The following is a 21,776-nucleotide window of genomic DNA, read 5'->3' as shown; positions in this document are numbered from 1 at the left end:
TTGAACCAGTGGAATAACTAAATTAATTGTTTTGAATCAATGGAATATATAAATTCATTATTTTGAACCAGTGGAACAATTAAATTAATTGTTTTGAACTAGTGAAACAGTTAAATCCATTGTTAAAAATCGATAGAATATATCTCTTGAAGAAACTTTCATTAATTTGTATCAGTGGATTTGGGTTATTCCATTGATTTTATTAGTGGATTTGAACTATTCCATTAATTTTTATGAATGGAATTAGCGATTCCCAAGTTAAAAAATCATGGAACATTTAACAAAATGTAAGAGCATATAATAGTTGTTGAGATGCGATTTGTATTCAAGGATCAAAATCAGTGTAATGACATCAAAATCAATGGAATAATGATCTGTTTGATATTAAAACAGTGGAATAACAATTTGCTTGATAATTAAAAATAGTGGAATAATCATAAAAAAATGGAATAATAATTTGTATGAGATTAAAAGCAGCTGAATGGCATTAAAATTAATAAAATCCAAAATAAAATCCACTCCACAAAAAATATACAGTTCAATGCTCCAAAAATAGGTTACAACCGGGTCACAAAAGGGTTTCACTTTTCGACGACTATTCAAGCAGTCCAAGGGCTGAAACATGTAGAGTTCGACAAGACAAGTTCAATGGTGGTGGTGGTTAGCGGAGGGGTTGCCTATGGTGGCCGGATCGGGTTCCAAAAGTTTCATTGCCCACGACTTTAAGGTAAGATTCCGGCGAAATAGGCGACTGTTGGCAGCAAATGACGACTAGGGATGAGTCATGGTGCTCCTACGCTTCAGATCGACAGGTCGGCCGCCATCATCGGTTGCCGGATGGTGGACCTTCGTTTCCGGCAATGGGGGAGAAAGAGAGAAAAAATAGAGAGGAGGAGAGAGAACGTGAGTATGAGGGTGAGAGAAAAGAAAATGAATATTTGTGAGAGCTTTTCAAATTTCAAAATTTAAAAACTTTACACCTTGGATCATGACATGTCATGTGACATGACAATGCCACTAGGAGCCACATAGATTTGGGATCTTTGGGCCACCAAAAGTTTGGGCTCTTTGTCATTTTCCTTTGAAATTTTAAGGGTAGCTTTAACAAGGGGTATGCTTGATAAAATTTAGGAAAACTTTAATCACACCCCACCTTTTACTAAAAACACCCCAATTTGAGTTGACCATCCCTTGTAAAACTCAGTTGACGGGGTGTCTTTAGTAAAAAGTGGGGTGTGACTAAAGTTTTCCTAAAATTTAAGATGTGACTAAAACTTTCCTAAGCCCAAAGGCTACAAAGAAGAGGCCCAACAACTGAAGACATATCCTCAGCCCACATCCGTGAAGCATATAGCCATGTAGACCAGACTCTTCTTCGAGAGGAAGAACACAATCTAGGTTATGCGATGCACTGCGCACTGCGGATGTCGAACCAAAACCACTTTCTTCCTGTAAAGCTTAACACTCTCTTCTTCGACTTGTTTCCGTCTGGTTTGTGGCTGTTGGCTATTCGAGTTCGGTCTCTATTTGTCTCTCTCGCGCGAAGCCTGCTCTGCCTCCTGTGTGGATAACAAAGCATTGCGAATCGGTAAGTTTCAAAACCTAACCATGTTTTTTTTTTTTTAGGATTTTGTTTATAGAGGAATTGAAATTTGTCAGACAAATTTGAGTTTCTGAAATTCAATCTTTTTTATCAGAATCTCAAGTTTAGAGTGCTTGTTCTTGGTATAAAGATCACTAAGTGTTGTTGACCTTCCTCTGTGAGACTAGTCTAAGCTTTTTGGTATTTTGTACGTTGCACGAGTGACTCAATCTTGAAATTCTGGGAGAACAATATGTCAATTGTCATTCTTTTATGTTCCTTTCTTGCAGGACTTCGGAATTTTCAAGTGTGTGTTTTCAGTTGTGAACTAAAGCTACTTGAATGGATGGGATGGAATATATATTGTCCGATAATACACTTGAAGATGTCAGTTGGCTTTGCTCCCTATCTGAGAGTGAGCTTGTATGTGCTCGATCCTTGTGTACATCTTATGGATATATATGTGCAAGTAACCATCTCATCATTGTTTTCTATGGCAGCATGTGCTTCCCTTACTCATCACAACCACTTAGCATATTAAGTTTATCATGCTAGAGGGATAACATTGGGTGTAAATGCTGTGTAGGATTTCCTGATTAGCATAAAGCTACTTGTCCTTCATCGCGCAAAAATGGTCGGCCGTGGGGAACTAGCCATGAAATTTGATCTGAAGATGCTTCGAGCTCTTGGTATGTATTATCGCATGGTCTAGCAGAGTCATTTATGTGTTTCACTCTTTATTTAGAACCTAATATGACTTCAGCTATATAAATTGATAGTGTTTGTGTCACATTGCTTATTATGGTAAGTTTTTCATATTCTATTGGTAAGGAATTTTTCTGATATGGATGACTTCTGGTGGATCTAGGTAAAATATTCAAAGTAATTGTGATCATATTTGATACCCTGAATTATCAGTCTTTTGTTTTTATTTGTCTCAAGAATGGACAAGTTGGATAGGTGCATCTTGTAAGCTGTTTACTTCTGCATGGCATGTAATTTTAATCCATGTCTCTCTAGTTAATTTTTCAGGTTTCTGTAGGTGCGCAACTCTTTATTTCCTTTTCTTTTTGCCCCTTTTGGTTTTGTGGACAAAAGAGCTCCTTGGTTGCTTTAGATTTCATTTAGGGATATCTTCTCTGAGTAAAACTAGGTTACCATGTCAGCATCTCAATCAGTTGCATTGGTCACTTTTATTTTGTCTTATGCAAAACCACAAACTCTCCTTTTACTTAACCAGTCAATCTGATTTTGGTATTTTGGTTGTCAAAGTTTCGCGCTGGTTCTAACTATTGAGTACATTTTTGCAGGGCTCATTTTGATGGAACATCTTAAAGGAAAGCTTGAAGATTTGTCACTTGTTCCAGACTTGCCCCAACCTAGTTTATTTATGGATGGCTGCAATTTACTGAAATCTGAGCTTGAGGGAATTATGAGCATAGAAGAGCTAAAGGCTTGTATCATTGATGATTCACAAAAAAAATGGGCAAAAAGGTTGGTTGAAGCTTCATGATATCCTAATAAATATCGAATAAATGGAAAAGTTCTGAATATAATGCCTTGCCTGTCAATTTTCAGTGGATATTTTATAACAAACCTTGAGCATTTTTTTGTCTAGGCCTTTTGGTTTAAAATCATTAGAATCATTCATTCAGAACCCAAAAAAATTCCTTATAGAAATGTGGCATCTCTCATTCTGTTTCATACTTGATACTTTTTTTTCCCTATTGGACTACCTTGTTTATGAAAGATTATATGCATTCAGTTTGGATAATTTTATGATACAATTTGTGTTGTATGTGTTCATATGTTAATACATAGGGACATTCATTTAGACTAAATTTTTCATCTTATTTTTTATATTGAAGGATAATCATTTGTTGGTAATAAGTTCCAGGTTTTCTTTCGGGTAGAGTATTGTGTATAGTTCCCCTAAAAAACATTATGTATACCATACTTGTAGGATAGTCATTGGTTGGTAATAGATTTGAGGTTTTCTGCATGGCCCCTTTTTTATTGGTCTTTTAATTTCATTTATCCTGTATGCTGCACTTGTAAATATATACTAGTAGTTAAGAAGTTGAATGTTAATATTTTCTTGGTCCGGTTCTGGTATTACAACATGTATGTCACAACTCATTCATCTCACATTCCTAGCATCAAATGGCATTTTTTCACTTCTAGAGTGTTCAATGGAACTCATGCTTTTTAAGCATGTATTTTCATGCATTTATCTATATGATATACTTATATTTTTGAGTGTCTTCAATCTCGTATTCTCATCTCTCTCTGTCACTCTCTCTCTCTCTCTCTCGCTCTCTCTCTCTCTCTATATATATATATATAGACACACACACACACACACACTTGCAAGCTTCAATGACTAATTGGTAACTTTGTGTGAAGGCCACGTGAAGAATCCGTGATAGATTAGAGAATAGCGGAATATGAGATCCCAATGTGAGGCTGCTCCTTGGAATCTTAGATACCAAAGCTCCATATTCCATCCAACATTTTCAACCATCTTGCTGCTATAGGCCTTGCAATCCTCATGGGGAGCTCTTTGTTCTGCTGCCATTGACACTATCAAAAGAAGGTTAGATAAAGACATTTGCAGCATAGCTGTTTGTGTGATTGTGATACCTCTCTTTTCCTATGTAGTCTTTTGTTATTTCAAGCTCGTCTTCTTGTTTCAGCTTTGCAGCTACTTAATTTTTTTTGCTGTTTCTCTTTTCTTTCATTCTTATACTATTAGGTTCTTGTGTAAAATCATCGTACTCTAAATTAATGAGCTTCTGGTAATTTTTATCAATATCTTTCCAAAATCCCTATTTTCCAGATTATAGTGTCAATCTTTTAAGATCTACATTTTCAAAACTGCTCCACTATTGCATTTTTAAAGTTTCATAGCAGTGTAGTGGAGACTGAAAGGTGATAATTCTTTGAGCTTGAAAGATGGAAATTGATTCCAATATTTTGGGCTGGGCCCGATGATTTCGGCCTATCTTGCTCAGCCCAAATATAAGGAAAACTTTAGTCACACCCCACCTTTTACTAAAGACACCCCAATTTGAGTTGATCATCCCTTGTAAAACTCAGTTGACGGGGTGTCTTTAGTAAAAAGTGGGGTGTGACTAAAGTTTTCCCAAATATAATTGTTTGAACTGGATCTTTTACTGGGTGGGCTCGCTGGTCAAGAGCTTGCTTGTACGTCAATGCCAGAATCTTTGTGATAGGGATCTAGAGAGATGACTTTTAGTACTACATGTTTTGATAAAATTGAAATATATATATATATATATGATAATGGAGGTTTCATGGGATTCCTGAGGGGACAAAAGATAGAAGGATGATGCAAGAAACCAGTAACTACTCTACTCTTTATATATACATAAAAGAAAATCCTCACCTTTCTCAGGTGAGAGACACCATTCATTTAATATGTAAGTGTAAGTGTGGTCTTCATACGTGTGATGGGACTCAAGCTTGGTGAATGGTGTTTGATGGATTCACTTTAAATAAAGTGTAGTATCCCGTACCTGAGAAACTTTATATATATATATCATTTGCTCTTGTCGAGGATGATGCTTGTTTGCTTTGTGACCAACCAACGCATGGCAATAAAGGGTCCATGGGGTCCCTCCTGTCTTACTCCATAAAGATTTCAAAGATAGCATCGGCTCCTGTCCATTTATGTCAACTCATAATATGTGTTCTTTTAGTTGCATGTGCAACCATTTTAGAAGAAATTCATTAGCAGATCGAAGAGGTTATGAATGAAAGAATGGTCAGTCCACTATACGAAATACCCAAATTTTTCTACAAGAAAGTCAAACTCATCATGCCATCATCATTACACTCCACCCCTCCCTAGTCCATGCTTTGAAACCCTCCAAATTAAAAGTAAAAGCATTAACATCAAGAAAATTAAAGATGTAACAGATTTACCAAACAATATAATCAAAGATACTCCACCTTGTCCATTTTTCTTCCCCCACACACCTCCATAATTTTTAGTACTCCAAATTCTTTGGTTATGTACATATAGTTTAATGGTCCCGTGGACTACTCTAAATGGCAGGACGGATCTTGGTTTGTGTGGGTTAATAATTCTACGTATTTGGATTTGATTCCGTGTTTGAAAATATATTTATGGTTCAACCGAAACATGTATTGAGATGTACCACTACTGTTTCTGGAGTTGACTATGCAGGATGGATCCCCATGTGCGCCAACTCTTGAATGGGTTATTCGTCACCAAAAATACAAAAGGTATTGCACGTGCACTACACCATAAAGCACACTATTAGTCATAGATAAACAAGCTTGACTTGTATGAAATGAAAAATTGTCTTTGAACTATTGCAATGGCTTGTGCATGAAAGCTTGATTTTATTGGATTATACATTGACAATGAGATTGAAGAGTATAATATGTGCACACAAGCCATACAAGAAAATCTTATCGTATCTATAACTTAATTAAGATCATAACACAATGTCGGTTAAAGCTATACTATGAATAATTAATCACATTTAATTAGTAGATAATGGGGTTTTAATTTATTGTTACCTAAAAGATTTGCTTAAGCAACAAGTCACAAGCCACTCACTCATGATATATATTAATAACCCACATATAATATTCTATTTCAAATTGATTAATTAGTATTCCCTCCATGAGATCATGTCTATAAAAAGTTTGAAAAAAAAATCATAGTTAATTATAATTAGATGGGCCTAATGACTTTGTGTTAAGAGCTTTCGAGGTCAATTTCATCACATCAATTTCTATGATTTTGATTTGTTCTTCATGTCAAGCCTGCAGGCAGGATCTTACATTTGTAATCAAGAGAAGATCTTGGTGACAATGCTTCAATTCACTCCCATTTTTCCTTTCTTTTTCTTGCAAGGAAAAGAAATAAAGCTACGTAGGGTTGATAAGTAAGTGTATTTTCTACTCCATAGAAGTGTTAAGAGACATATATATATATACACATACATCTTTTTGTCAACTACAGAATTATTTTATGTTTTCAGTTGCTTCATGATCTGAACAAAATATTTTCTTTGGTGTAATATATATATATATACACACACACACACACCAGTCATAATCCTTATCCTTTGACTGAAAATGGCGGGAACATATCAACACAATAACTTTTGCTTTGTCTGCTTGGCTATTTTTTTAAAATTATATTTTCATGCTTTTCCTCATTTTCATGTTATTTTATTGAATTCTTTTAGTCCTCACTATGTCACTATGCATTCCATAATCAATGTCACCATTCACTTCTTTTTCTATTTTTAATTTCTTTATTATTCTAATACTAAACTATGATTTTTAATAACTACCCTGACCATGGTTTAAAGCAATGTTGTTGTCTTAATTCCTCCTAAACTAATATTATCTTAAATGGAAATTTTACTTTATTGACTGACTTTGCCAACAACCCCCTGTCGAGGTTATTAAGACATTTACTTGATTGGTGGTATCAGAGTCCGAATCCTCCATACACCCCCGCTTAATTTTTTTAAAAAAAAACATATATCATTGCTCTCACCAATTCTATAATGGTAAAAAATTTTCATTGCAACGATAATGTTACGAATCCCACATCGCATAGGATATGAATTGGTATTACCCTTTAAAAGGAGTTCCCTCTCCTCGCTTAATAGGTCCTTTTTTAAGTGAGTGTATGGATCCTGTAACAATTTTTACTAGTTACTAACCATTTTAACCCATTCAAATAAAGGATAGCATAAAGAAATGTTTATTTAACACAAGGTATATATTAATTATTTAACCTTTTCCTTTCGGTTGTTTAATTTACTAAACCAATGATGAAATTAACCATTGGAACTTGGAATTTTTTTATTAATTTACCTTCAAAATCACAGTTGTCAAATCATTATAGTTCTTCTTCTAAGTTCACATCATGCTTGGAAGAAAAAAGAAAGGTTAACACTAATTTTAACTTTCATAAAATTTTTTTTTTTAAATGAGCTATATATGATTCAACAAAACTATAACTAACAAAACGTTCATTCAGTTAGTGGTTTAACTGCCCTACCAAAAAGAAGAAATACTGATAAATTTTTAAAAAGAAAGTAGAAGAAAAGAATAGATTGCAAAGGTTGGCATTCCAATAAAGGACAAACTTTATAATCTATTAAAGATAGATATACACGATGATCATGTAATATTTTGTTGATATATATAGCCACATGCAGTCATAAGATCGATCGGTGGTTAACCCAAACAGAAAAACGCAAAATCTGATAATAATTTAATTAATTTTTTAAAAAAGGCATGGTCAAAAAAATATGTGGGAAGCTGACATCATTATGATTCAAGGTATGGCTCATAAATATAATAAAACAAATTAAAGATCATATATATAGCTTTTAGTATAAACAAAAGGGAGAACTTGGAAAAGTTTGGAGAGAATATAATTAATAGTAATTAAGAAAGTATTTTGCTATCTTTTATCAGTACATTATCCTACAATTTATTTTTTTTTTGATAAAAGTGATTTCTTAAGACAAGATTATAAATGTGAAGATATGGTATTTATTTTTTTTTGTCTATGTCTACGGCTTGTCCTAAAATATTAATCCAGCCTAGGGGTCAATTTAGCAATTAATACAAATCATATGGAATTAATAGAAAATATAAACAATATTTGAGGTATTTGTGCAACACAACCACATATTCATATATATCATAGAAACTTATAGGAAAAATTAAGGATAAGCCCCTCATTGGAAAGTTTTAATATAAGACCTAGCTAATTTGATTTTGACATGAAATTTAGATGAAGAAAATTTGAATTTTTTTTTTTGTATGTGCTGACTATATATAGATACAACTTATCTTATCAATTTTTTTTTAAAAAAAAGAGAGGAGGTTTCATTAATCAAAGTCAGCAAACCATAAATAGAGCTAAGTCGAACCCACTTAACTCATTAAACAATAGTGGCTAGTATGAAAAGTTATCGATGTAATACATGTGGTTAAGTGTTGTTCTTTATTGGAGATAGGGAAAATTGGATTAGAGATAATGATTTGGGCTTCAATTTTTCAAACTTCCAATCGAATTTCGATAAAGTTAGTTTCTCGATAAATAAAATTAAGTTGGAGACTTCATGATTGGTAGAAAATTCGGCTTAAAACACTATAAATTAATATTATCCGTTTTGAGCTAAAATCCAACACCACTTTGTTCATCTTGCATCATCGTCATTAATTCTTAGGTCAAGAAAACACATTGATTGTGTGAGAGGGAATTGATATTTGATTATATGTTGTCAATATGATGTGGGATAAAGTCTTAACATTTCTCTACACTTGTGGGCACTGGGTTATGCTATATCCAACAAGTGGACAGGTAGAGGATATGTCCAAATGGGCCGAGTCTTAGCTCTGATACTATGTTAGAAAATCCAGTCCAAACACTACAAACAATATTGTCTGCTTGGGTCAAAGATCCGCGACTTTGTTCTTATTAGGTCATCGCCATTGATTCTTAAACCCAAAAAATACGTTCATTGTGTGAGAGGGACTGAACATTTAATTATATGTCACTCGATAGAGTTATGCTAACCCGATATGACGATATGTGATAAAGTCTTTACAAAAGATGGTCGTGATTCTCTCTTATGTAAAAGCTTCTACTTGGGGTCTAATGGTCTACTTGCAAATCTAGGGAGGATCAAAAGTTTTGAAAGAAAAAAAAAGAGGAGAATTGCATAATTTCTTCTATGTTGGGTCCCCCTAATGCATGCTTTTGAATTCAATACTTTTTGTGATTTCTCTACAACATTTTTATACTCTTCCCCTCCTTTTCTATACCAACCCAAAGAAAGTCTGTCGAAAGCATGTGTTGTGTGGGGTTGACCAGCACTCACAATGCCATTAAGAATGTTTAGTTTCCATTGTTTTGACCATAATTACTACCTAAATTCAGTTGCGCGGCAGGCATGTTTGAGAAAACATGCATGCATGTTTTTCTTTGCAAAACAATGATTGCTTCACCTAATTTATCTACCAACGGAAACTTTGTTTGTTTCTCTGTTTGGGACACCAAGGAATGCATTTGTAGGAATTAATACCGAATTTTGGCGACACTTGCTAATTCCTTTTTTGGGTATTGGTAGCTAGGATTGATTTTATTGATCTAATTAAGGAGACATTTCAAGTGACATTTAGTGTGAATTGCATGCACCGAGGAGACACTTGTCATCTTATACATTATATTATCCAATAGAAAATCATAAGGATCTGAGCAGTTTGGTATCTCCATTCAAGTGATTTTGTGGGCTCCACATATCCCATATGATATATATGAAATTTTGTGCTTAAAACTCAATCAACAACTGGAATAGCTGAGATAGGAATTGCTGATTACTGCCAACAAATTCAAAGGCAAAATTACAAAAAAATAAAAGAAAAAATATATGGTAGATGATTTTTTGTCGGCGGAAGATATAAAGACTAAAGAGAGCCTCTTTTAGGTAGGGCCCACACCAGATTGCGATGCCATAACTGACTGCCCTCTCTTGGTCTTCTTGGCTTGGTTGTATTTGTATATAATCACCATCACGCAACCCTCTCTCCCTAAACCCCCCTTCCCTTTGTTTATCCAATTTTGCTGAGATTATCTTCTTCTTTCACTTGACTCCTTTTCTGTGTGTTTTTGTCCTACGAAAATTATAAATATGACCAATCTATGCCTTTGTCTTTTCTTAGTAAGGGCATAGGTACCCTACAAACACAATTAAAGGGGGTCAGTTTGTCCATAACTATTGAGAGTGTTAGTGGGTGGGAGGGGACACGTGGCAAGATGAAGGAGAGTGGGAGGAAACAAGGTGCACCCTCACCTTGTGCAGCATGTAAGCTACTTAGGAGGAGGTGTGCCCAAGATTGTGTTTTTTCTCCTTATTTTCCAGCTGATGAGCCCCACAAGTTTGCCAATGTTCACAAGGTCTTTGGTGCAAGCAACGTCAACAAGATGCTACAGGTTAGTTAATTAACCGGCTCTTCTGTCTGTGTGTTTTGGTTAGTTAATACAAAAATTTTGGTTGAGATTGTGAAGTTGACTGTGTTAAATACGGGAAGTCGCAAGTTGAACTCCCACGCGTCAATAGTTACGGCGTTATTTCCTTGCATGTTTGGAAAATTTTGTGGAGTTAACTCTTTTTTGGAGTTTCGGCCTGATTTTATCTGCCGCCAACGTGATAAGTTGACGGCCAACGTTTAGAGTTGCCCATCTGTACGGTGGACATGTTGGGATTCTCGGTTACCATTTTATTTTTTTTCGGGTTAATTGAAACTTATCCCTGAAGCTAAAAGCCCAAAATCAATTGTGGAATTTGCAGGAATTGCCGGTGCACCAGCGAGGAGACGCCGTTAGTAGTATGGTCTATGAAGCCAACGCCAGGATTCGTGACCCAGTCTACGGGTGCGCCGGTGCAATATCATCTCTACAACAACAAATCGATGCGCTCCAGACCCAATTGGCCCTGGTGCAAGCTGAGGTGGTGCATCTCAAGATGAGGCAGACAGCAACATTTCCTCATCATGGGGTGGGCCTGGCTAGCCCAAGCAATAGTGGGTCGCCCTCCTCCAGGCTCATGGGTTCACATGGAAAGCCCATTTTTGAGATGGACTTTGTGGACCAGGCCAACTTGGGAGATTCAATGTGGTCATGATAGCTTTTTTGAAAAGTCATGCCCCAGCCCTACTATATATATACATATATGATGATATATCTAGATTAGTGGATTGTCTTAAGTTTTTTTTTTTTTTTTTAAATTATACTTGATTTGCTATACACCCACATGAATGTCTTAGTGGTGGTGGTGGTGTGTATATATATATATATAAATATATACTTTTGTAAGAGGTCTTTTGATCTTAACTAAATACACATATAAATATTTACTTTTGTAAGAGATTTTTTGATATTAACTATGTTGTAAATATGACTTTTAAGTTTATATATAATGAGTAATATAGGGGTACATGGAATTGCGGGGTCTTCCATGTCACCCGACAGGGGCGGACCTAAGGCAAAGACTATGGAGTCACAATTGACCCCATTAAAAAAAAAAATTCATATACTTGCTTATGAATATTACATATAACATATTTCATACATCTTAGAGTTAGAATGTTAAATGTGTCATAACTCATAAGACATTTTAAAAGGCCCAATAAATGAACTTAATCTAAACTTGTAAATTGTTAGTACTCTATTTTAAAAACCCATAAATTATCTTTTGTTAGAGTTCTTAGTATTGTATTTTCAATTATTACTCACCTTTCTCCTATAATATTTTACCAACATTTTTTATTTTTAGCGTTGTTTTCCATACCTTTGAAGGAATAATTAATAAGCAACAAAAAAAAAATTCAGAGGTACTGCTCTCAAACTCCACGAATATTTTTTCGCTTCTTCTATAAACCCAACCCCAACCACTTGGGAGACTAGGTCTGCCCTTGTCACTCGGGATTTATCAGTCAGTTGTTCGAATTGACAACTGAATTGAAAATTGATATAGTGGATTATTTTCGCATTTTAGGTGTTTTTCTTTCAAAAAAGGGTGATTTTAGGGCATATTCCAAAGTTTACCACCAATTGTGGAGCTTTGTGTCAAATTACCACATCATCATGAATTTTTTGAAGCCAATATGTATAGAACTATCCTAACCACATTAAGATGAACTGAATTGTGTAGATTCACAGCAGGCCTTCCATGCCTTATTAGCAAGCAAAAGAGTTTTGATGTCTAGGTTTGCTTAGCAAGAGAGGAACCCAAATCCACCACCAAATGTTGAGGGGGGGGGGGGGAGATGGGGTTAGCGCACAACCTCTAATAGCAGCAGCATTTGGATTGCTCAGCAACAGAGCTATAAACTTGACACTGAAACTGCATTTCAGATTAGCAAATGAGACATGGCTTTATCATCCCAGTAGATTGGTCATCAATCATAAGACTTCAAAGATAATAGCCTTGATTTCAATCATACTAAGCTATCAAATTTTTCTGCAGTTCTTTGCAGATGACATGTATGGTAAAATGTGAACAGAAAATTCAATTCCCAGTTTTCTCCATTGTCAACATGAAGCACTACATACATTACATACATATCACAAATTTAGTACAAACAAGCTTCCCATCACTCCACCTCTACCTGCCATCAACTCAAACCTCTTCTTCTTCCCTCCTCAGCTTCTCTACTCCCATCTCTGCCACCATAATCAAAAACAATTAGACATCTTTACTTGATCTATTTGCATTTCAAATTCAGAATTCGTACATAGAAGCAATTAATCGAATTTACCTTAGAATTTGCAGTCAGACATCCTTGGCAATAAGTTCACCATTAACAAGCTCTCTGTAGGCTGCAATAGGCCATGAAAACCCTCTGAAGACCAACCTGGAAGCCAGTGGCACGTCAATAATGATCTCCTTCATGGTTGGCTTCTTATCATCTCTAATAGCAATCAAGTAACTCCTCCCAACCCATCCAATCCACCCAGCAATGTAAAGGAACAGAATTCCGGGCGTGATAAACTCTCCCCAATGCCTTTGGTCACCACTCACAATCAAGTGAGGCAACCCATCAGACCCACATAGCAATCCATACTTCCCATAATTCTCGAACCTCTTCGAGGTCTTCTCCATAGTTGCCTTGATTGCCAGAGCCGGTGCACTATCTGGGGCATAAAGCTTTAATGAAGATTCGAGCTTTTTGAGCTCCTGCTTCTCACGCTTGGCGAATTGCTCGATCGGACTCCTTGCAGGGTGTGAGGACGGAGATTTCAGCGACGGCGGGGAGTGGGGTGGAGAGGAGGACGGAGGAGATCTCAACTATTGGATGATTTTCATTGCCTTTATAGTTATTCAATAAGTGCATTAAGTTCGATCATTATAAACTCATATTTATGCAGCTATAAGAGAGGGAACTTATCCACCGACGATTGCATTTGAGAGCTACTAAAACACATCCTAGTAGGTACAGGAATCCTAGTGGCGGCATATCACACGTGTTATAAAAAGCTATACCCGATTTGTATCATAGTTTACCTCAAGGAAAGTTAGAAGGAAATCCACCTGGCTGTGTACTGATACTTTAAGAAGATATTATTCACTTCCTGTTTAAGTTCTAAAAATATCATTGACTCTCTAACAAGAGACCCAAATCATGTGACTAGGTTGGCTGCTATTTTGTGTTGGAACTCTGTGTGTTTAGCTTAATTTTCAAATATTACTTTCATGGCCCCAGAATGCTTAATGAGAAGTCTCATATTTGGTGCTGCAGACCTTGTCCCCAGATATGCCTCTTCAGCTCGCCTCAGATACGATATTAAGAATGTTTAGGGCTCGGATCCATCATCATCGTCAAGGACAAGTAAGATCTACTCTCTCTCTCTGTCCCATTCTCTTCCCCCAATAAGATTACTTATCTTGACAAGTTCATGTAATACTCTCCCCCCCCCAAGACTCTCCCCACTCTGTATGCATTGATCGCACAAAAGTCGACTACCTTTGCAACATCTTATAGAGAGTATTGTTCTTCTTGGCCAAAGCAACCTATTGAATTCATTTTTCTCTGTCCAAAAAGTATCAAAGAACAACTTTTAGTATTGCTATGATTATGGTTATAGCTAAAATAAGTATATATAATGCTAAACAACCAGGGACAAAATTGGAAGATCAAAGTCTACGAAGAGTCCAAATAAATTTCCTAACTGATCATCTATAAATCTCAATTTTTACATAGATCTCTAATTCTTAACATCTATTATGAAAACTAAGGAATACTTGATAGAACTGGACAAATAACTCAAATGGACACCAATTGAAGGGTGGACATTCTTTCCATCTAATAAGGCACTTTTATAATTTATATGACATATTGGTTAATTTTGTAGATCATGCACAATTTATCCCATGCTATTGATGTGGACACACGGCTAGCAAGAATGGAGGAAAGATCACGACACGTACAGATAAATGATGATAGCCTATGTGATTCTTGCCATGCTCGCCTTGGAACTAAATTGTTTGCTATGTACCCAGATGATACTGTCGTCTGTTACAAGGTCATCACTATCCTCTGTATCTCACTTTATTTTTTTCACGTTGTCTTTGTATGCTTCAGCTGGGTCTTTTTATTGGTTTGCCAACTGACTGAGCGTTTTACTACTAAATGTGATCAATAAGTTGCCCTTGTATTTTCCGTAATCGCTCAAAAGAAAAAGAAAAGAAAAGAAAAGAAAGGAGAGAGATTGAATGTACTGTTTTTTTTCTCTTTCCTTTTTGCAGTGTTTCCGTCGTCAGGTTGAGTCCACTTCTGTTACTGGCCATGACTTCAGGCGAGATATCTTATTCAAACCAGGTTGGCTCGTGACCAGATAGGCCATAGATACTCATGGAAGTTGAGATTATAACATGTATCCATGCCACTTCCTGCAATCCTGTCCGCGCAGTAACTATTGATGTTCATCTTCTACTCCAACTGAGAATGAGCATGTCTTGAATGTAATTGTCGTGCAGTTTTGGTTTAGGCTTGTTTCTCAACCAGGTGAGTGTGTGTAATATTTTCTGATTATGCCAGTGACAGGTAGAGCCATTTTAAGATTTTACAAGAAATTTTCCTAATAATTATATCTGATATGTAAAAATAAAAGGTTTGTTTTGGAATCGTTACCATGCCGTTAACATTAAAGAAATTGCATTTATAATCACTCTTATTAGTCCACCTTCATTATTGGAAAATAAATAGATTTAATCAGACTGAATCATTGAAACGACAACTGTATTAAACGGATGGTGAGTTTTTTTTTTTGGATTCGAACTCTGATTATTAGGTTAAAACGTCATCCTTACAACTTCAACTAATGATTCGGGGGATATTCTCCTTACATGAAATAATTAACAATAACAAGACGGAAACATTGTTGAAAATAACTTGAGCGGGTAAAAATGATTTTGTCAAAAAATTACCCGTTGGAGGACTGCGGGAGGGCACGAATGACTGGGCCTGTATTGTTTTTGGGCACGAATGCCAATTGTGGTTTACTTGATAAAGGGCCTTTTTGAAGACGGGCTTTTTGGGCCTACATCTTTCCTCGTTTTTGTCTTGTTGGCCCTTTTCTTCCTCTCTTCTACAACATATCCATACACTTAAAGAACCAAAAAAAAAAAAAAAAAATTCAAAAAGGCAAAACGAATGCGAGAGGAAAGAGGGGAGCTTCGCAGTAGAAGCGAACGAAGATAGAAGAGATAGCCCGACCCTCACAGCTCGATTAATTCGTCGTCTCTCTCTAAATCCACGCGATTTCTTCTCTCTCTGGTCGCGCAGTTCCATTTATAGGTGCGTAATTTATCATCTTTTCTCTTTTCTTCAAAGGGGTTAAATTTCGATGATCAATTTTGTAGTCCGATATATTAGGGTTTTGTGTTGATATATTTATTATGGACGTATTGCTGCTGCTTTTGGGTACCTGGGACCATCTGAACTTGTTAATTGATTGGCTGTTGTTGGATTGTTTCGATAGAAAGATATCATTGATAAGCATACACACATGTCGGGGATATTACTTGGGGAGTCCTCGCATCAGGTTCAGGGAGGGTCTGAAGGCAGTGGGTATTCGAGGAACAGTATTGACAGGGAGCCAGAGGAAGTGGGTCGATGGTATTTTTCTAGGAAGGAGATTGAAGAGAGCTCCCCTTCGAGAAGAGATGGTATAGACCTGAAGAAAGAGACTTACTTTCGCAAGTCCTACTGCACCTTCTTGCAGGATTTGGGCATGAGGTTAAAAGTGTGAGTCCTGAAAATTTCCTTTATTTATTTAAAATTATTTTAAATTGTTGAGCGGTAATAGATTTTGTATTTAGAGATCTATTCATTTCACTTTCAGTTTTTTTCCCCTTTTGTTTTTGTTTTTGTTTTTTTTTTAGTTATTTGATAATGTCTGAGATGTCAATACATATACGTACATATATGTATTGCGTACAAAAGAAGGGTGCATATATGTATTGGTCACTATTTTTTTGTGAACTAATTTTGTTACCCTTCATGAGCTTTTCGAAATGTCCTATTTTGGGGATTGCGGGTATATGCCTCAACAATCTACATAAGCTATTGATTTCGGAGATATAGTGTGCTAGTTGGTTCTCTTCCAAAAGGTTTGATGTTTAATATATGTTTTATAATCTACTTGGTTAAACGAAAAGATTGACATGCTATGGCTGTCCAATTTACTGTTTACAACGAACTAGGTAGTCTTGAAAGTTAACTCTGGTTACAACATGGTAGATTTTACCCTCTCATCGTACCACTGCAAACAAAGCCTAGATTTGTATGTTATTGCATAGCCCATTTCTATAATTTAACAGTTGAAAGAACCCATGAAGAGCCCATCTTATTGCTTCTTGACAATTATGGCAAACTTATTCTTGTAGATCCAACTCTTTCTTTCATAACCAAATCAAAGGAAAAATAATAAGTGCAATTTTAATTTAAACCACAGCTGAGGTACCGGTTGTACACTAATGCATCAATGATCTTAAACCCCATAATCCTCAATGTATATGCCCTGGTTGAATACTTCTATCTTTCCATGGTTATTCCAAGCTGGTACTCTATTGATTATTGCCAGTTGGATCTTAAGGTAAAAATATATATTTTAGGACTCTCAATGCGTATTGTTCTTGGAGATTCCCCTAAAGTAGCCGGAAGCTTCATTTTGAACATTGGATTGGAAGGGAGTTGGATTCCAATGGACTGGATTGTGTTATTATTGTCTTCTACTTAGTACTATGTAGGATAAGTATGTTGTTCTTGTGATTGGTGTATAACAGATAAGACCAAATCGTTTTTTTTTTGGCCGTACATGTACCTCTTATTATGCTAAATAAGTTGCCAAAGCCTATGGGCTTCTTACTGATTTTACCTCCATGGAATTTATTTTGGCTTGGTCCCTTGAAATTTACTTCCTTGCTTTGCTACCATATACTTTTTTATGTTCTTAACTTTTTATCTACTTTTAGCTGCTCTTGCAAGCAACCTGTGTACAAAATATTGAGGGGCTTTGTCAATGCTTATTAGGGAGAAGCATAGAGCTTATGAATTTGAATGATTTTTGAATTTCATGTTATTTTGAAAATTTGTCTCTCTGGAGGAATTTCAACATAACCATTTCTAATGCAGGCCCCAGGTAACAATTGCAACGGCAATAATCTTTTGTCACCGGTTCTTCATTCGTCAATCACATGCAAAGAATGACAGAAGAGTGAGTTTTTACTGCTAATTATTGCCATTAGAAAACCTTTTTTTTAAGCCATTAGAATGACAGAAGATTTAAATAGCATGGACATTTCAAAGGGTGCTGTTTGTGTAAGATCATAGATGCCAAACTTAACCAGTAAACAGCTCCTTCCAAAACCACTAGTGTACTTTGTATAATTTGTCCACCGAAAAGCCAATGTATTTTGCCTTATTTTTGTAGGGCAGTTCATCTGCGGTCTTGGCCTATCCATCTATACATGGTGTTGGAATAAATGCACTATATTTAGAAAATCTATCAACAACAAAAAATTGTAGATGTTTGATTTAGTCATGATATTTCTGTGTTCGTAGAAAGCTCAATGACTGGCTTGTATTGGATACATTAGAATTTAAGTTTTGGATTCAGTTTCAGCATTTTGTAGGATACATTATAAATGGTGTGTCCTTTTGGTGTCAAGACTTTCTTCTGTTTGTAAGTTTTTGTCACTGTTCTGTGAATGTGATGCACTTGTTGCTAGAGCAGTTTTTATGAGCTTGATATATTTGAACTAAAAAAAAAAAAAGAGATCGACTTGTTTGCAATCAGTACCCATGATGATCTGTCAATGTGAACATAGATCTCATGCTTGATATATTTGCAAATAAGTAACAATTCTCTGACATGGACAAAAAAGTGTTTCATGCAGAACCTCTTCCAGTGGGAACAGCATTAGCCCTGTGATTTATGTTCTTTATGCGAGGGATACTTTTTCTTATGAATTTATTGATGTATGAAAAATGGAAAAGATTTTGGTAATCATTTGAAATGCTTTAACTGCATGACTCATATCTTTGTACTAAATTTTCTGCATTTTGTCCTTTTCCATTTACTTGAGGTTAATTCAATGTACAATGTTTTTGATACTGCTACTTATGGGACCGCATGTGTCCAATGTTTTACCTTTGCATTGTGAATATGCTATTTCGTGGTTTCAACGTGTTATATGTCAGGCCTTCTTTATTAATGTGCATATAACCATGTATTTATACCTGAACGCTTCTAGCAAAAACAAAATAAGTCAGGTAGAATTGATAATTTATCATTATGTTGCTAACAATATTTGTTTGCTCCACAGACCATTGCTACTGTCTGTATGTTTCTTGCTGGCAAGGTAGAAGAGACTCCTCGTCCATTAAAAGATGTTATTGTTGTCTCTTACGAGATTATAAACAAAAAGGATCCAGCGGCGGCCCAAAGGATCAAACAAAAGGTGTTCTTTTAGCAATGGTTCTTTTGTCAGTTTGTTTGTAGGATGGCGTGCACCGTGTTGAACGTTTGCCCCACTTGTCCGCAGCCTATTCCTCCTCTTTTCTTGTGTAGTGAGGGTTCTATCTTCGACACTTCCTTTTCCATGACAATGTAACCTGCCGTCCCTCTTTATTTTCCCTTTTGAAAGTTTTAACCTAACCATGAGCAGCAATTTGCATGTAAAAGGATATTCTAGTCCTGTACTTTATCAACCTGATGAATGATGTCTTATGCTCATTCAACTCACTTAATATAAATGTGCAACTTGTAGGCTACTATTTTCAGTGGAATGCTTCCTCCTTTTCTTTTATCTGAATATGCCCCTCCCCCTTCTCTTCCCTTTTTATCTTTCACCTTGAATCAAATGTTCTAGCTCGGAATCTACTTTCCTAGAGCAGCTACGTCATTGGTAAATTATCTCCAACGTCAGATTATGTATGTTTATATTTTTCTTGTTTGTGTTATTTTTGTGCCTGTAAGTTACTCATTTATCCACATTATACTTGCAGGAAGTATATGAGCAGCAAAAAGAACTTATTTTAATTGGCGAGAGGGTTGTACTTGCAACTCTTGGTTTTGACCTCAATGTCCATCACCCTTATAAGCCCCTTGTTGAAGCAATAAAGAAATTTAAGGTTGCGCAGAATGCCCTTGCTCAAGTAGCATGGAACTTTGTCAATGATGGGTATGCTTATCATATTCTTTTCAGGTTTCACATAATTTTAGTTTAGTGCTCTCTCTTCTTTATTCTTCTTCACACAATGGAAAGCGGCTTGCAGACTGAGGACATCGCTCTGCCTGCAATTTAAGCCCCATCACATAGCGGCAGGTGCCATTTTCCTTGCTGCCAAGTTCCTCAAAGTGAAGCTTCCATCGGATGGTGAGAAGGTCTGGTGGCAAGAATTTGATGTCACCCCACGCCAATTGGAGGGTCGGTGTCCTGCCCCTTATTTTATAATAGAGAACTTATATATCTGCTGGAACAGAATTTAAACAGCCCCATGGCACTAATGCTGCATTGCTTGTTCGCTTGTGGATTGACTTATGGGACTGACTTGGGTCTTTTACACCCAAATAACGGATTGTTGCTATCTTTTCCTTTCGGGGGTTATTAGTATCTGATGTAACCCAATTGAAAGGATAACATCATATGAAAAGATGTAGGGTAGCAGGAAACATTATTGTGGATGGTCAAGGTCATCTCATGTACCAGAAACTGACTGTTAATAGTTAAGAGTGCCATGTGTGTTGCTGCCAATGACGTGTACTTTGTGCTTATCCTTGTGGCATTAATCCTTGTGCTTATTATTTGTTGCAGAGGTTAGTAATCAGATGCTGGAGCTTTATGAGCAAAACAAAGTTCCCCCTTCTCAGGGGAGTGAAGCAGAAGGGAGTGCCGGTGGTGGGCAAGGTCATAGGGCCACAGCAAAAGCTCCTGTTGGGAATGAGGAACAGGCCTCAAAGCAACTATCATCACGACCGGCAACTTCAGACAACCATGGGGTGCCACCAAGAACCTCACACAATCAAAGTAATGATAATGGGAGCACTGAAATGGGAAGTGTTATTACTGATCACAAGTTGGATTCGGAGACTAAAGATGATCAGCACCCTGAGCATTTGTCTCACAAGGAGAACGTGAGAGAATATCCAAATAGGTCCAAACCTGGGGCAGAGCGAATGAGGGGTGAAGATCAAGAAAGAACTGGGGGCCGAAATGATGTTGAAGTGGGAGATTGGAGGGATGATGGGACATCTCGCAAGTCCAATAGTGTGGTTGGAAGAAACTTGGATCTCTGGGAAGGCCCACCTGGCCAGTCCCCAAAGGATGCTATTAAAATGTTTAACAAGGATAAGGTGAAGGCAGCGCTTGAGAAAAGGAGGAAGTCTCGTGGGGAAACAACTCGGAAAAAAGATGTTATGGATGAGGATGATCTCATTGAAAGGGAGCTAGAAGAGGGGGTTGAATTGGCAGCCGAGGTCAAGAGGGAGGGAAGGCAGAGCTGGAGTAAAACTGGGAATTCAGAAGGCACTAAGGACCATGGAGAAATTGGAGATGGAATCCATGTTGGCAGGAAAGGGCAGTCATCAAGGGGTCTTGAAACTGAAAATGCAGAAGAGGGAGAAATGATAGATGATGCTTCCCCTATGCTTAACAGCCGAAAGAGGAAAGTTGGGAGCCCAGCTGATAGGCAGTTGGAGGGAAAGAAACGACACAATTACCTTCCAAATAATCATGATACCATAGAAGATGGACACCGGATGGCTCGGGGTGCCTATGCTGATAGGGAGCACAGGAAGCATTCTCATGATAACCATTTTTGAAGGATTTCTGAGATGTTTTGTGATTTCCTTGTGCGACTGGCACTTTGAGACCCTGGAAACTGCTTCTATTAGTTTTCATTTTGAGTTTGCATGTATGGCATGTCTTCATTGTAAAACGTAATGGGGATGCTCTAGTTTTGCAATGGCTGAGCCACCTAAAGTGAGGAATATATATATTTGAACCATTTCTTATGCCCCTATATTTAGACAATGTAGATGAAAATTGAGATCTTCTCTTGTGATTGAATAGATAAGAAGCAATGTATCAAATTT

At 36.5% G+C, this 21,776-nt stretch overlaps 4 protein-coding genes and 1 pseudogene across 6 annotated transcripts; 4 read left to right on the top strand and 1 right to left on the bottom strand.

Moving 5' to 3' along the window:
• The first annotated feature begins 1,360 nt into the window (after window positions 1-1,360).
• On the top strand, window positions 1,361-4,422 carry LOC120014622. Its single transcript, XM_038866627.1, has 5 exons — window positions 1,361-1,588; window positions 1,873-2,005; window positions 2,169-2,271; window positions 2,893-3,076; window positions 3,989-4,422. Exons 2-5 carry the CDS (start codon window positions 1,925-1,927, stop codon window positions 4,014-4,016), a joined length of 396 nt encoding a protein of 131 aa, XP_038722555.1. The 5' UTR covers window positions 1,361-1,588; window positions 1,873-1,924; the 3' UTR covers window positions 4,017-4,422.
• A 5,775-nt stretch (window positions 4,423-10,197) lies between these two features.
• Window positions 10,198-11,536, top strand: LOC120014532 (LOB domain-containing protein 4-like). Its single transcript, XM_038866510.1, has 2 exons — window positions 10,198-10,607; window positions 10,966-11,536. Exons 1-2 carry the CDS (start codon window positions 10,317-10,319, stop codon window positions 11,296-11,298), a joined length of 624 nt encoding a protein of 207 aa, XP_038722438.1. The 5' UTR covers window positions 10,198-10,316; the 3' UTR covers window positions 11,299-11,536.
• A 1,045-nt stretch (window positions 11,537-12,581) lies between these two features.
• Window positions 12,582-13,501, bottom strand: LOC120015133 (annotated as a pseudogene).
• A 5-nt stretch (window positions 13,502-13,506) lies between these two features.
• LOC120015563 (vacuolar sorting protein 3-like) lies at window positions 13,507-15,282 on the top strand. Of its 3 annotated transcripts, XR_005471789.1 has the most exons (4): window positions 13,507-13,609; window positions 13,916-14,005; window positions 14,529-14,699; window positions 14,923-15,282. XR_005471789.1 is itself a non-coding variant. In XM_038868044.1 (3 exons), the coding sequence occupies exons 1-3, from the start codon at window positions 13,931-13,933 to the stop codon at window positions 15,013-15,015; spliced, it is 339 nt and encodes a 112-aa protein (XP_038723972.1). In that variant the 5' UTR covers window positions 13,835-13,930; the 3' UTR covers window positions 15,016-15,282. The 3 variants fall into 3 exon arrangements, 2 of the variants coding, with proteins under 2 accessions (XP_038723971.1, XP_038723972.1); XM_038868044.1 differs by lacking the exon at window positions 13,507-13,609 and having other exon boundaries at window positions 13,835-14,005; XM_038868043.1 differs by lacking the exons at window positions 13,507-13,609; window positions 14,923-15,282 and having other exon boundaries at window positions 13,811-14,005; window positions 14,529-14,856.
• Window positions 15,283-15,801: 519 nt separating this feature from the next.
• LOC120015190 (cyclin-T1-4-like) lies at window positions 15,802-21,752 on the top strand. The gene is made up of 7 exons (XM_038867465.1): window positions 15,802-15,973; window positions 16,158-16,423; window positions 17,813-17,894; window positions 19,006-19,140; window positions 19,688-19,863; window positions 19,958-20,109; window positions 20,497-21,752. The coding sequence occupies exons 2-7, from the start codon at window positions 16,185-16,187 to the stop codon at window positions 21,501-21,503; spliced, it is 1,791 nt and encodes a 596-aa protein (XP_038723393.1). The 5' UTR covers window positions 15,802-15,973; window positions 16,158-16,184; the 3' UTR covers window positions 21,504-21,752.
• Window positions 21,753-21,776: the final 24 nt, after the last annotated feature.

The sequence above is a fragment of the Tripterygium wilfordii genome, chromosome 14 (assembly GCF_013401445.1).
Source record: "Tripterygium wilfordii isolate XIE 37 chromosome 14, ASM1340144v1, whole genome shotgun sequence".
NCBI lineage: Eukaryota > Viridiplantae > Streptophyta > Magnoliopsida > Celastrales > Celastraceae > Tripterygium > Tripterygium wilfordii.
This window is presented reverse-complemented; position numbering and strand designations above follow the sequence as displayed.

What these genes read in the sequence shown, in the direction of transcription:
- LOC120014622 (XM_038866627.1), top strand. Translation starts at nt 1,925, where the DNA reads ATGGATGGGATGGAATATATATTGTCCGATAATACACTTGAAGATGTC. An exon ending in GAAGATGCTTCGAGCTCTTG is followed by an intron (nt 2,272 to 2,892) that starts GTATGTATTATC and finishes ACATTTTTGCAG; the next exon opens with GGCTCATTTTGATGGAACAT. An exon ending in CAAAAAAAATGGGCAAAAAG is followed by an intron (nt 3,077 to 3,988) that starts GTTGGTTGAAGC and finishes CTTTGTGTGAAG; the next exon opens with GCCACGTGAAGAATCCGTGA.
- LOC120014532 (XM_038866510.1), top strand. Translation starts at nt 10,317, where the DNA reads ATGCCTTTGTCTTTTCTTAGTAAGGGCATAGGTACCCTACAAACACAA. An exon ending in ACGTCAACAAGATGCTACAG is followed by an intron (nt 10,608 to 10,965) that starts GTTAGTTAATTA and finishes TGGAATTTGCAG; the next exon opens with GAATTGCCGGTGCACCAGCG.
- LOC120015563 (XM_038868043.1), top strand. Translation starts at nt 13,931, where the DNA reads ATGCCTCTTCAGCTCGCCTCAGATACGATATTAAGAATGTTTAGGGCT. An exon ending in ATCATCATCGTCAAGGACAA is followed by an intron (nt 14,006 to 14,528) that starts GTAAGATCTACT and finishes TTAATTTTGTAG; the next exon opens with ATCATGCACAATTTATCCCA.
- LOC120015190 (XM_038867465.1), top strand. Translation starts at nt 16,185, where the DNA reads ATGTCGGGGATATTACTTGGGGAGTCCTCGCATCAGGTTCAGGGAGGG. An exon ending in TGGAACTTTGTCAATGATGG is followed by an intron (nt 19,864 to 19,957) that starts GTATGCTTATCA and finishes AGCGGCTTGCAG; the next exon opens with ACTGAGGACATCGCTCTGCC. An exon ending in CACCCCACGCCAATTGGAGG is followed by an intron (nt 20,110 to 20,496) that starts GTCGGTGTCCTG and finishes TATTTGTTGCAG; the next exon opens with AGGTTAGTAATCAGATGCTG.